This window comes from Manis pentadactyla, chromosome 14, assembly GCF_030020395.1.
Source record: "Manis pentadactyla isolate mManPen7 chromosome 14, mManPen7.hap1, whole genome shotgun sequence".
Lineage (NCBI taxonomy): Eukaryota > Metazoa > Chordata > Mammalia > Pholidota > Manidae > Manis > Manis pentadactyla.
Window position 1 is genome coordinate 60011078 of NC_080032.1, and position 15032 is coordinate 60026109.

General features: G+C 34.6%; 1 protein-coding gene across 3 annotated transcripts in view; it reads left to right on the top strand.

Moving 5' to 3' along the window:
- KDM5A (lysine demethylase 5A) overlaps window positions 1-15032 on the top strand; it is a 144512-nt gene that overhangs the window by 12046 nt on the left and 117434 nt on the right. For all 3 annotated transcript variants that reach the window (XR_008993890.1, XM_036907765.2, XM_036907775.2), the window contains exons 4-6: window positions 7010-7180; window positions 9125-9259; window positions 13557-13662. Coding sequence is in view for 2 of the 3 variants with exons in the window: in XM_036907765.2 (XP_036763660.2) it covers window positions 7010-7180; window positions 9125-9259; window positions 13557-13662 (412 nt within the window). In the remaining variant the exon portion in view is untranslated. The remainder of the gene's footprint in view (window positions 1-7009; window positions 7181-9124; window positions 9260-13556; window positions 13663-15032) is intronic.

The window sequence follows — 15032 nt, forward strand, 5'->3', positions numbered from 1 at the left end:
GCAGTGTAGGAGGGTTCCCCTTTCTCCACAGCCTGGTCAATATTTGTTGTTGTTTGTCTTTTGGATGGTAGCCATCCTTACTGGTGTGAGGTGATATCTCATTGTAGTTTTAATTTGCATTTCTCTGATAATTAGCGATGTGGAACATCTTTTCATGTGTCTGTTGGCCATCTGTATTTCTCTTTTGGAGAACTGTCTGTTCAGTTCCTCTGTCCAGTTTTTAAGTGGATTGTTTGTTTTTTGTTTGTTGAAGTGGGTGAGCTCTTTATATATTTTGGACGTCAAGCCTTTATTGGATCTGTCATTTTCAAATATATTCTCCCATACTGTAGGGTTCCTTTTTGTTCTATTGGTGGTGTCTTTTGCTGTACAGAAGCTTTTCAGCTTAATATAGTCCCACTTGTTCATTTTTGCTGTTGTTTTCCTTGCCCGGGGAGATATGTTCAAGAAGAGGTCACTCATGTTTATGTCTAAAAGGTTTTTGTCTGTTTTTTTCTAAGAGTTTTATGGTTTCATGACTTACATTCAGGTCTTTGATCCATTTTGAATTTACTTTTGTGTATGGGGTTAGACAATGGTCCAGTTTCATACTCCTACATGTAGCTGTCCAGTTTTGCCAGCACCATCTGTTGAAGAGACTGTCATTTCGCCATTGTATGTCCATGTCTCCTTTATCAAATATTAATTGACCATATATGTCTGGGTTAATGTCTGGAGTCTCTAGTCTGTTCCACTGGTCTGTGGCTCTGTTCTTGTGCCAGTACCAAATTGTCTTGATTACTATGGCTGAAAACATTTTTTATGATACATTTTTAAATTAGTGTTGGGTCATAATTCTCTAAAAATTTTGTTTTATATTTTTTATACTAAAAATTCTTGGAAATGTAGCATTATAGAGCTTGACTTTTTTTATCAGTCTGGTAATGGTGTCAATAATTAAGCTCTGTGCTTAGAATTATATAGTGCAGTTGTATGAAAACCTATGAGATCAAAGGGCAAAATACAGTGAATTTAAGGGTGGATATGTGTTCTTTAAGGAACCATTAGCATAAAAATTTTGTCTTAAGAATTCTCTTTTTGACATTTTTATTCAGTTAAAGCTTACTAGGTTTTATCTAGTAATGCTGTTTGCAGTTCTTAATATGTTGGTTTGATTTATGTAGTTTAAATAAAATAGAAAAATATGTCTTAAGTATTTTTTACTTACTTAATTATTAATAACAATAGTATTGTGGAATTAACCAAGTCATTCCACATACCTCAGGATTTTTTTTTAAAATACCCAAGGAATTTTCTGGAATTCTTGTATATTAACAGATAATCTTTTGAGTTGAATATGTTCCATATGGCTAATTCTCCAATGAAAAGGTAAACATTAGGTTTAATCTGATGGCAAATCATATTGCATTCTTGACTTTACAGAGTTGTAGGGTTTCAGAGTTAGGAAGGACTTTAGCAGTAACATAATCTGAATACCTGGTTGTTCACAATTCTGTATAACAGTTTGCTATCTAGCCTGTTGAACTTGATGTTGAGAAACCCGATTCCTTTTTGTGAAAAGGGGGAATACTACTAATAAAGTATATGTGTTTAAAAACTTAGAGAACTTAATTGCAAGTATGTTTTAATTAAAGGTTAAGTTTGTTTGTCCTGGGGTTTATTAGAGTCTTGTCTTTAAGTACCCATGGACATCTTCCCCTAACCTTTGAGAATGTTTACTAAAAAACTGAGATTTAAAGCTAAAAGTCTTATAAATTTTGATTTGTAGTTATTTTTTTATACTTTATAATATTTTGTTGCCTAAATGTCATAGTAAGATTGCTTCTCCTCACCATATGAATTTTTTTTCTTTACACTTAAGTGTGACTTAGCAATGTACAAATCTTAAATGTTCAGGTGGATAATTCTTTATAAATATATACACTTATGTAACCACCATCCAGATCAAAGTAGAGAGCATTTAGACCACTCCAGCAGGCTCCTTCATCTCCCTCAGTCAGTATTTCTCTACAAAGGCAACCACTGTTCTGACCTCTGTCATTGGGTGAATTATGTTAATCCCAGAGTATTTGCAATACGTTCTCTTAAGTATTTTATTGGCATGATATTTTTAACTTGGTAGCAAGAGCCTCAGGCTGAAAACTGCAGAAAATACTGAGAGTTCTGATATTTTTAGGTTGTTAGGTATACCCTTCACTAAGAAAAAAAAAGAACATCTCTTGAGTTTAAATATGGTTTTAAAACACTTTTGACTCCCACTAGTTTTTTTAAAGGGAAGCAAATTTTCAGTCTTTTGAGTCATTAAATGTCATCCTGTTTTGATTGAATCACATTGTCTTCCTCGTTATTTTTGACAATAAAATATATTACTTAGAATATCTATAAATTTAATGGAGTTTTACATTAACAATTACTGTTTATTATTATTGTAATAAAGAATATTCATTCTAGGCTTTAAAAAGTTTTTTTGTCAAAATAAAAATAAGGCTTAAAATAAAAAACAACATTCTCCCTTCTCTACCTCTCCACTTCCATTCCCAATCCTTAGAGCTAATCCCTTTCAGTTCTTTTAGCTGTTCCTGATTTTGATCTCCCATGTTTCCAGATACGTTCATTATGCTATTTCTTCATTTTCAGTTTTAAATATTACTGATTTTTCTACAATTAGAGATGGGGAATGGGTGTAAGAAATCTAAATCCTTACATACTTCAGGTCCCAGCTCCTTCTAGTGTAGTTACATCAATTTTTTAATTGATCAAAAGTTACTACTGTGACTCTAAATACAAACATTATTTGTATCTGAGCCTTCTTGTGTGCTACGGTTGTTTCCTTGTACCAGTTTTTAATTTTCCTTCAAGTTAATAGTCACTTACCCTTTTTTCATTTTGTAAGTTTTCTTTGTAACTATCAAAAATTTATTTTTCAGATTTTCCAGAAGTATAAATTGCTCAGTATGCTTTTACCCATTAAGTAATCTGTCAGTTTCATTTTCTTCTTGGAGCCATTCTGCTGGAGTTCTCTTTACTGCTCCAATCCAAACTGGTAGTTTTTTAAGTTCAGCTGTCAGCCTGGAACTTCTTTCACTATTATTCTGGGAATTCCCTTGTCTCTTTCCTTGTTTCAAGTCTTCCTAGTTCGGTTTACTATTTTGGTGAAACATTTTTTCTGCCAGTTTAATGAGCAAGAAGATAAATGGAATGTAAATGTTTTGCTTGTCTACAAATGTTCTACAAATGGTGATTTAGTGGAGTTTGGAAGTCTAAAATTGTAAATCATTTTACATTAAGTATGTTGAAAGCTTTGCTCCATAATACTCCAGCTTTCAGTGTTGCTGTTGGGAAGAACCATGCTGTATTAATCCTTGCTCCTTTGTATGTGACTTTTTCTTGAAGACATAGGACCTAATCTTTATTCTTGGGGCACAGTACTTTACATTGGTAAGCTTTTGTTTTCATCATGTGCACGTGCACGTGTGTGTATGTGTGTGTGTAAGTATACACTTTCTTTTCATTGTTTTGCCTTTAATCACATTTTTAAACACTTAACATATGGACATTTGTACTTGTGATATTTTATTTTTGTTCATCTGTCATGCTCAAAATGAAAGTCCAAAACCTACTAGTAGCTTAATACTAGACTATTAAGACCATTTTAACCCTCTTGTTTACTTACTTGTTTCTTAGATTAGATCCCTTCTTTTCAAACTCTCCTGAGACCAAATCTCATGCAGGGGTTGGAGCACAGTTGCTGGCTGTGCTGTCTGGAGGAGGTCTACTTGCTTTTCACAGGTTTTCAGCCAATCATATTCTCTGATCACTGCCATCCCTAAGTTGAAAGGTACTGCTGCTTTCATTTCTTACGCCTTTCCACATTCTGTGGTGTAAAGTCAAGTCTTCTCCTTGGCTTTCTTCTATTGCAGGTAGTGAGTTTGTTTTCGGTTGCTGGGTTATCACTGACACCTGCTTTCTCTTGGTCTATTTGTCCCCTTGGGAGTATGCCTTTTTGTTCTTTGCTTTTGGTGGAGATTTGAGGGGGAGCTCTTAATACGTAGCAGACTGTACTACCTTCTGTCTGTTAAAATTTACTCTTGCTAGCCAGACCTAGTTTTTCATTGGACTGGAGTTTTGGCTCTAATTGACCTTACTCTTTGGTCAAGTTTTGATTAAGGGCTTGTCTTCTTTGTGCTTAGTTTAAGTGTATGCCATGTATCTTTTTATAGGGCATGGTTCATAAATGATATTTTTCTAGTGACAATGTTGTATGATACATTGCATGGCAGATGTTTGGAATACATGTTTTATATTTTGAAATTATGACTTGATAATCCTTGAATCTCTCAGCTGAAGAAAAAAGCAAGTGTAAGGTTGTGTGTGTTTTTATAGTATTAGGCCCATTTATATTATTAGAGTATTGTGTGCATAAAGCCAAAGTTGTGGTTTTGGTTTCTTTGTGAGGTAGTTTTGCCTCATTTCGTGGCCATACCCTGACTATGATGGCTATCGTTTTTACATCTCTTTGCCAGTAGTCATCAGAACTGTGTGGGGAAGCTTGACTGGACCTGTGTGGATATATCATTACGAGTGGAAATTTATCTTGAAATGCTTGGATACAAAGCAGATGATTATGTAATGGTAATAATTGTAGAGGATAACAAAGACTGCTGCAAGGGCTTCTGTTCTCTCTGACTTCTGGACTGTTGCTCCCTACTCGCTTCAGACACCTTGGCTTCCTTACTGTTCCTCAGTCAGTCTAGGCATGCTTCTCACTTGGGCCCTTTGTTCTGGCGCTTCCCTGGGATCTGCTCGGATAACCGCTCCAGCTCCTTGAAGGCTTTGCTCAAATTTTACCTTTTTCATGAGGCTTTTCTTTTCTTCTGTTACTTGTGAGTCCGTTTAACTGCTTTTTAAATTTTTTTCCACAGGATTCATCACTTCAAAATTTACATAATATGTTTATTGCCTGTCTTCTCCCACTAGAACGTAAGCTCTGTAAGAACAGAGATCTTCGTTTTTCACAGATGCATCTTAAGCATCTAGAACAGTAGCTGACAATGTGGAAGCACTGGAGAGTTACTAATGAAAGGTGTTCTAATTCATTGATTTCTTCCAGATAGCCCTCTGTCTAAACCTCACTGTATTTTCCTCTACACTGCAAATTTGAAATATAAATTTTTCTCTTTTTGTAATTTCCCCCTGGTTAGCTCTCACTAACAGAGGAAGCTTCTCTGAGGGTGTAATAATAGAAGTTCAAGAATGAGGTTTCTTCATCTCTTGTGCACATGAACTTACCTGTTTTTCCCAAGCTTTCAGCTGTTTCACTGGAGGAGAATTGCTTTTGGCTGTAGGTTCATCTTTGTCTATAATAGCATTGTAGAGCACTAGAGTTGAAGATGTTTCCTTCACTTACTTACAGTGTTCTACCTGCCTGTTGCCCACATGCATAGACATTTATAAAACAGTTAACATTGATAAGAGTGCTTACTTTTCCTGGTGCTTTTCATGTTTTATTTCCTTTGTCTTCACAAACAGCCTTATAATGAGGTGTAGGCACTGTTTAATAATAGTGAGAAATCTGAGATACTAATTGTGTAATTTACCCAAGGTCCTACAACTATTAAGTAGTTCAGCTGGGGTTTGAACTCTGACACTCTGGCTCCGGAGTCAGTGAATGCTCTTAGCCTTTTTTAAGAAAATTGTGGTGAAATATGCATAACATAAAATTTATTATTTTTAAGTGTACAATTTAATAGCTTTAAGTATATTCAAAATGTGTGCGACCATCACTACTAACCAAGTACTTCCAGAACTTCCCCATCCCTCTGGCTCCTGGTAAAATGTATCTTGTTTTTAAATTAATTTTAAGATATGAATTTGCTTGTTCAAGCTATCTAATAGAAGTGGAATCATACAGTATTCATCCTTTTGTTTCTTCTTTATCTTACCATGTTAGGTTCATTCTTGTCACATATATCAGAATTTCATTCATTTTAAAGGCTGAATAATACTCCATTGTAGTATATATCACATTTTGTTTATCTGTTCATCTTTTGATGGACATTTGAGTTGTTTCCACCTTTTGGCTGTTGTGAGTAGTGCTCATGTGAAGATCAGTATACAAGCATCTGTTTAAATCCCGCTTTCAGTTCTTTTGGGTATATACTACAGGTGGAATTGCTGAATCATAGAGTAATTCTATGTTTAATTTTTCTCTTTAATGTTTTTGATATAGAAAAATACAATAGTATACTCCAAGAGGAAAAATTTTTTTGGTTCAAATGAATATGTCATAGTCCTCTTACTCTGTTGTCAGTGAAACTGAAAACTGCCTATATTTTAGAGTGTGTGAGATGGGCAATACTTGTTTCTGGAAGAGGGGACTTTGATACTGTATCTTTTGTACAGTACCTAGTTTGATGTGAGCATTTGGCCAAATTGACCAATTATCTCCTCACTTCCTGCATTTTAGTAAATCTCCTGTACTCTTATCTTTCTCCATCACAATTCCTTCATAATCTGCCATATAAAACTTTCCTCCTTATGAAAAATTACAGCCTCTCTTTCAAAATACCCTCTGAATCCATTGTTTGCTTAACATTTTTGTTTAATTCTGTACATTATTTGGTATGTTGTCTAATTTCAGGGTTCATGTTCATTTTGTACTATGTTACCGTTTATTTTCATGTCTATTTTTGGTCTGTTTTTCTTTTAGTTTGAGTTCCTTGAGGATATAGAATACATATATGTGGTTAGTTTTTTCAAGGTGCTTAATGTACATAGTTTAAGTTCGTTAAATGTTTTTGAATGCCTGATTCATTTAGGGTAGGCACAATATTAATTAAATTATAGAGTTGAGAACATACAAAAATCATTCTCTCTGTTCCATACTTTAAATGTTGAAAAGTTTCAATTTTGTCAGGTGTTTGTTGAAATTTGAAAGCAGGCAAGGTGTGTAGAGTCAGAATACATGAATCTACCTTCTTTTTCTAAGTAATTTTTACTTTCCTTTCAGGTTGTTGCCAGCAAAGGAGGTTTTGAAATGGTTACCAAAGAAAAGAAATGGTCTAAAGTGGGTAGCCGCTTGGGATATCTGCCAGGAAAAGGAACTGGGTCTCTTTTGAAGTCACACTATGAAAGAATTCTCTACCCATATGAGCTTTTCCAGTCTGGTGTCAGCCTTATGGTGAGATGCATCATTTTATATAGGGGTGGAAAAATCTAGTATGCCAAGTATAAACTTTAGATCATATTCACCATAACAAGTTAGCAGTTGGCTGTACATAGCAAGTTGAAAACAGTTCATCTAGGTACCAAAATTTTGGGGTGGCGGGGGGTGAAGTTTAAAAATCATAGCTATTTTTGGTAATTTACAAGTTAAAATCTAATGGGAATGAGCCTGTTTTCCTATTTAAAAGAAATCCTCATTACTTAAGTTCTTTGAAAAATTTCTCCTCATGATTTCATATTTTTTATTTAGCAGCTTTATTGAGGTGTAATTTACATACCATAGAATTCAGCTACTGTAGGTACACAGTCACAGTCAATAAGCTTTAATGAATTTTACATTTGTGCGACAATCACCACAATCCAGTTTTAGAACACTCCCATTAGTCCAAAAAGCTCCTTTGTGTTGTTTGTATTGGTTTCTTCTCCTACCCCCAAACCCAGACAACTCCTGATTTGCTTTCTGGCTCTATAGTTTGCGTTTTTTAGAAACTTCACATAGATGAAATCATACAATATAATTTTGTGTCTGGCTACTTTTCACTTAGCGTACTTACAGTGTCTTCAAGGTTCATCCCTGTTGTGCCTTTGTTCTTTTTTATGGCTGAATAATATTACACTGTATGGTTATATCATATTTGTTCTTTTATCAGTTGATGGACAGCTGGGTTATTTCCAGTTTATGACTATTATAAATAATGCTATAAATATTCATGTACAAGTCTTTGTGTGGACATATGTTTTCATTTCTCTTGGGTAGATACCTAGGAGTGGAATTGCTGGGTTATATGGTAAGTTTATGTTTAACTTTCTAAGAAACTGCCAAACTGTTTTCCAAAGTGGCTGAACCATTTTACATTCCCACCAATAATGTACAGGCTTCCAGTTTCTCCACGTCTCTGCCAACACTTGGTATTGTCAGTTTTTTTGCTTATAGCCATTGTGGTGGGTGTGTTAGTGGTATCTCATTGTGGTTTTAATTTTAATTTCTCTAATGACTAATGGTGTTATGCGGCTTTTCATGTGCATATTAGCCATTTGTACATTTTAATTGATGAAGTGTCTGTTCAAATCTTTTTTTTATTGGGTCGTCATCTTATACTTGTTTTAAACGAATTTGCTCTGTATTCTGAATACAAGTCCTTTATCAGATACATGATTTTACAAATGTTTTCTCTTAGTCTGTGGTTTATCTTTTCATTTTTATAGTGGTGTCTATTTGAAGACTAATCTTTCAGTTTTTTTCCCCCCTTTTATTAATTGTGCTTCTGTTGTCATATCTAAGAAATCTTTTCCTAACTCAAGGCCACAGACTTTCTTCTTTGTTTTCCTCTAGAAGTTTGTTTTAATATTTTGAATTTGGTTTTGTGCATAGTATGAGGTAAAGGTATAAGTTCCATTTTTGGTGGTGGGGGGAATGAATATCCAGTTGTATCAGTACCATTTGTTTAAAAGACTTACTCTTTTCCCATTGATTTGCCTTGGTGCCTTTGTTGAAAATCAGTTGACTACAAATATGTGGGTTTATTTCTGGTCTCTGTTTTGTTCTGGATCTGTTATTTATCCTAACACCAATACTATACTGTCTTTGAGTACTGTCATTATGTAGTAAGTTTTGATATCTAGTAGTATAAGTCCTCCAACTTTTTCTTCTTTTTTCAAGATTTCCAAACAGTTTGCATTTCTACATAAATTTTAGAGTCAGCATCTCAATTTTTTACAACAAAGTCCTGCTAGGATTTTTATAGGGATTATCTTGAATCTGTAGATCAGTTTGGTGGAGAATTACCATCTGGTTTCATTTAATTTTAGGGATTGATTGGAAATTTATTATTTTTCCCTGATTCTCAAATTTGATTTATTATTAGTGAATCTGCCCTTTTTCTGTGCTTTAATTCTTTAGGGTGTACACATGCCTAATCTAGATCTTAAGGAAAAAGTGGAGCCTGAGGTTCTTGGCACTGATGTCCCAACTTCTCCAGAGCCAGGTACAAGAATGAATATTCTGCCAAAGAGAACGAGACGTGTCAAGTCTCAGGTATCAATTTCCATGGGCCATTTTTAACATGAGTTTTGACTGTGTTGACTGGGCAGAATAATTATCTAGGTTCGGGAGGTCATTTACATACTGTTCTGTAAAACTTAAGGAGACCTATATTTCATTTACCTTTTAGATGAATGGAGAAGAAATTGTAAAATTCAGTCTTAATTTGATTTACAAAGTTCTTTGTTAATTTTGAAGTTTCTGATAGGATGACAAATCAGGGTAACTCTGGATACTGGGGCCAGTTTCATGGACATGCTGATAAATTTTGGTACATTTTATTTTCATGGATGGCAGAAGTGAGAGCAGTAGAGAAGAGTGGTTTTATTTTTAACTCATCATTCTGAGTTTCTTAGTTTCTGAACCATTCCAATGTAGCTTCTATAATGTTCTTGTAACCTAAAATAATTTCAGAGGCTAACAAATGCATCAGAAGAAAAATGCTCTAATTTATTTTAGTCTGCCCCTCCCTCCTCTTCCTATTCCCATTTCTTTATGGTCCTGAAAGTTGTATTTTTTAATGTTTTTTGGTAAAGACAGTCTGTAAGCTGGGACAGTGAGATACCCTGAGATCTCTGAGATATGTTGCATTTAAATTGACATATGGGTGGGCCAAAATAACAACTGGATCCTAAATCATTGACTTTAACATATTTAAAGAAACACTTTGTGATTAAGGATGGAAATAGTTCACATTGAAAGTGAGGATGAGAGAAGGAAGATAAGTCCACTAATTAAAAAGAGACATTAGAGCTGGGGTTGTGAGGAGTCCTGACTGGAGAGGCAGGCTAGTGATACTTAATCTTGCTTTTCTAGGCCTCAGGGCATATCTCTTTCACGTCATGTCTGCTTTTCTTGTTCTGACTCTGTGCTCATTAAATAACCTCCTGAGTAATAATTTAACTTTTTAGGTACTTTGATAGCAGAAAAGTAGGTGTCTTGGATGGGGAATGTGAATTTAATGGAAAATCATTGGAAAGGGATAGCCCCATTATAAATTATAAACTCTGGCTTGCTTAGTAAGTGATTTTTATTACTATAGTTTATCTTGGAAATTCTGATCATTCTATTTCAAGACCTGAAACACTTGTAGACTAGTTTTTTTTTTTGACTTGGTGACTCAAGTATTGAAGAGTTGTCCCAGGTACCCCTGCCCATCTAATCAATTACCAGCTTATGATGAAAATCCCTTTTGATGTTCCTTCTGACCTCTTGAAAAAGTCCTGCTTATTTCTAATTGTCTCTCTTTATATAAGAACAGGGACAACGTAGAATACTTTTTACCCATTGTAATAATTCCCACTGTAGTCAGATTGGTTGATAATAGGTAGAAATTAGAACCATTTCAGGTTTTGCATTTAAGAAGTTTTTCAACTCATAATTTGTCCATAATTACTATATTGCCAATCTGCTTCATTTCTAGTTTTCTATTTCAGAAACAGAGTATAGGCTTTCTGGTAGCACTCCTTCACCTTTTTGTCCCATACACAAAACTGTTGTTACTCATTCTTAATCTCTGGCTATCTCTGTGGGCAAAGTGTTCCTTTGTCTCCAAGGATAGTCCTTCCACTTCCATCCTTTCTGGCTTATTTAGTTATTTCAGTATATCAGTTGTGAAGTCTTCTACCTCCCCTGCTAGATCTGTCCCTCTTGCCTTACCCTCCCACACCCCCACCCTGCCCCAAGTCTCTATCATCTTAAAAACAAAGGCCCTCTTCCTAGATAATGCATTACTCCTTTCCTCTTCACAGAGAAGTTTTTTGAAGAATAGTCTATATTGTACTACTTTCCTCAATGTCTGTTTAGTTTTCAGAGCCAAATAATTTCATTGAAACTATACTATCCCAGTTACCACTGAGTTAGTAACTGTCAAATGCTGAGGACCCCTTTTCACTTCTTACCCTACTTCATCTCTGGCCATGTATACATTTAATATGGTTATTGACTCCTCTCCTCAAAATTTTATTGTTTTTTTCTTTAGCTTCTGTGACATCTCCCTTCTGGATTTCTTCTACACTCTCTGACCACTCCTCAGTCATATTTGTTATCTCTTCTCTCTGCCCTTTACACGTTATCTTCAGTTCTTCCCTGTCTTCCCTCTCCCTAGCTATCTGATCCACCCTGTGATTGAAATTACTTCCTATACAGTCAGGACTTCTAACTATGTCTTGACTTGCATGCTTCTTTTCTGTTCACTAGTGGTGTTTGTGTATGTATTCATGTGTATGTGTATTCCTTGGTGGCTGGGCACGGGTATACCAAATTCACTACATCTCAAACATTACCACCTTTTCTAAATCTGTTTTTGCTTTAATATTTTCTAGCTTGGTATCAGTGACAAGCATAGCCATCCATAATCTGTCAGATGAGAAAGAGAAATCATGAAATTTATCCTACTCCTTGCACAAAACTTTCTTGCACAAAAAGGCTGATGATCATTGTCTTGTCCTGCATTGGACCTGAAATCAGCCATTTCTCCAAGGAATCCTGGTTCATTTTAGTGGGAAATGGTATTTGTTCAGAAAACAAGATCTGAACACATAGTGTGCTTGTTCGTACTGGAATATCATTGTGTATAGGCACTTCTAGTGGTTAGGACTGGGATATAAATTTTAAAAACGTTATTAATTTATATTTTCAGTTCATACTGACAATTCCAGTTCTAATGCAGCATCACAAAGTTCCTCTGGTTTATATTATAGTTCTTTTTCTAGCATTTTGAGTTGGGAACTTACTTCATTTATTTTTATTCTTTTGTTTTGATACATTTAAGACTATAAAATTTCCTGGGATCACTTCAAATTAATTTGTTAGAGAGATTCTGATGTGTAGTTTTTTTTTAGTCAATTTTTTAATAGAGAGTTAGAAATTTCCAGGTGGAAGGGCCTTTTAAAAAAGTTTTTGTAATTTCTAGTTTTATTCCAATAAGATCAGAGAAATCAGATGAAATTTTTTATTTCTACTTTTTGGAACTTTATTGCCTATCTGAAAAGGTTGCTCTAAGGGTTAATTGATTAAAGTGCTTTAATATGGAACATACTATATGCTTAACATATGTTAGCGTTTACTATTATGTACCTTGCTTTAATAGTCGTAAAGAATGTGTAGTGTTATATTAATCATTGGACTATAGAATTTGATGAGTATAATCAAATTAGTGTACTAAAGCCGAAAGATAAATTTTGAAATGCCATTTTGGTTGGTTTGGTTCTTATATGATATTTTATTAGTCCAGGCTACATAGGCCAGCTGTTAATGTAGCCTTAAGCTATAGTCAGTATTCTATCCTGGTTTATTTTTATTCTATTTACTAAGTATGACTGACTAAATTTTAAGTGAGTTTTGACTTAGTATATGTATATAAATGCATTTTAAATAAGTTTGTTTATTTAATTTGTTGACGTTCAGAGATTATGGTCCATTTAAATTCAAATGTAACACTGGTGTCTTGTCAGGATGGGTCTGTTTTCAAAGACTAGAATGCCAAAGGACAGTAGCTTAAACATTAACAGTGCAGTTTTCACATAAGGACACAGTTTTCATACAAGATTTTCAGAGTTAGGTAGTTGCAGGATTCATACAACAGCTCTGTATTTTCATCAAGGGCCCATGCTCATCATTCTGCCTTGTTTCCTTCAGTGTGTGGGTGGTCAGTCTCCTAGTTGCAGTGTGGCTGCTGCAGAGTCCAGTGCTGTGCTCTTCTAGACCGGTTCTCCTAGTCACAGGGAAAGAAGTTGGGGCAAAGTGGCTTACTCTTAAGAAGCTTTCTCTTTTATTAGAATATGAAAATCTTTTTAAGAGGCTTTTAGTAGACCTTTGCTATGTCTCATTGGCTAGACCAAAGTAACATTCCCACCTCTATCTAGGTCATCACCAACAAAGAGGCCTTGGCATGGTTGACTTAAGACAATCATTATTCATCTCCTGGGAGAAGCATATTGCCTTCTAATCAAAGATGGTGTCCATTAGAAAGTTGGAAGTGGGGTTCTATGGAGTAATTATCAGTGTAATACCAGCTGTTAGAAATAAGGTCTGTCTCTGGACAGAACTTAATTGACAACTGTGCTTTTATGAAGGATAGGTTTTCTCTTGTGGAAAGCAATCTGAATGTTGCATAGTGCTTTGATGACTATGTTCATCTGTTCTAAAGAGGCAGCAAGTAGAGTTAGAAGAAATGAAATAATTTTTTTCTTCATTTTAGAGAAGATCTTAAAACTTTTCTTGGGTAAGAAAGTAAATGTATGAATCAAAATAATTAGACTAATGTGAGTTCTGTTTACTTCTCTTTTAGTCAGAATCTGGAGAAGTGAACAGAAATACAGAACTGAAGAAACTTAGAATTTTTGGGGCTGGGCCTAAGGTTGTTGGCCTGACAATGGGAGCCAAAGATAAAGAAGGTAAAAATCTGTTATTTGGTCATGAAAAGAAATAAGGTACAGCAAGTTGTAACAAGATTCAAATACTATTTGAATTGCAGTCTGCCTTGGAATCTGCTTAAGAGTTATAAACTTTCAACATGGTTCCTAGACAAATTGCCTGTTTTATGGCAGATAATCTTAAATTTAAGGTGTGGGGTACTGTATTTTGTCGAGTTTTTATAACACTTTGGAAGAGAAATTTTCTTCTTCCATATCTAATATGTGACACAAATTATTATAGTTTCTAAAGGTTGGTTTATGAAAGAATGGTGAGATTAATATTGTCACCTGGTGATCTAAGTCTATAGCTTTTAAATTCAAAGAGAAATACAAGATTCTGTAGCCTTTAGTATCAAAATATACTGGGCAGAGCTTATGATTTAAATTCTAATTCTAATTTTGATATTTTTCTATAATTTCCTTGTTATTATGACACTTGATTTAAATAAACTCCGAGGACAGCCTAGTACTCTCATGTTGTTTGAGACTTTCTGTGAGTAAAATTGCTAATGCAAAGTTGAAAGTTTTATTCTTTGGTCTGTATATATGTCAGTTTTAAAACTCAGTTTAACAAAGATTGTGTTGGGTATGTTTTTACTACATAATTTAATGAAATGCCATAATCTCAGGTCATATTAATTATTATTGCATTTTATGATATGAGTAATTAAGTCATAATTCAGACTGTGGACTGAATTCCAGAGGATCAGATAATATTGTTCCATCACTCAAAACATTCAGTGTGATAGGATCTGTCGGCACTTGACCCTTGAACAACACAGCTTGAACTGTGTGGGTCCACTTATACACAGATCTTCTCAATAAATATGTTAGAAAAAATTTTTGAGATTTACGCCAATTTGAAAAGTTTTCTTTATTGTAAGACTACAGTATATAATACATAAAACACACAAAATACATGTTAATGGACTGTATATGTTATTAGTAAGGCTTCTGGCCAGCAGTAGGCTACTAGTAGTTACATTTTTGGGAGTCAAAAGTTAAACATGGATTGTTGACTGCATGGGGGTTGGTGCCCCTACCCCTCGTGTTGTTCAAGGGTCAGCTGTAAATACATTATAATGTTTACTATTGTCCTTTTAAACACTTTATCTTTTTAATTCTTGTAATTATTGGATCTTAAGACTAGTCTCAAGTTAGTCCCTGATGAGTACTACAGACAAGGAGTTCAGCTCTCTGGAGCTTGATTTGCCCACATTATCCCAGATCTGCTATTGACTGGCTAAGCACTTTTGGGCAAGTTATCTAACTTCTGTATACTTCACATTCATTGTCTTCAATGGGGACTAAAAATAGTATTATGAGATTTTAAATAACATAAATAATAT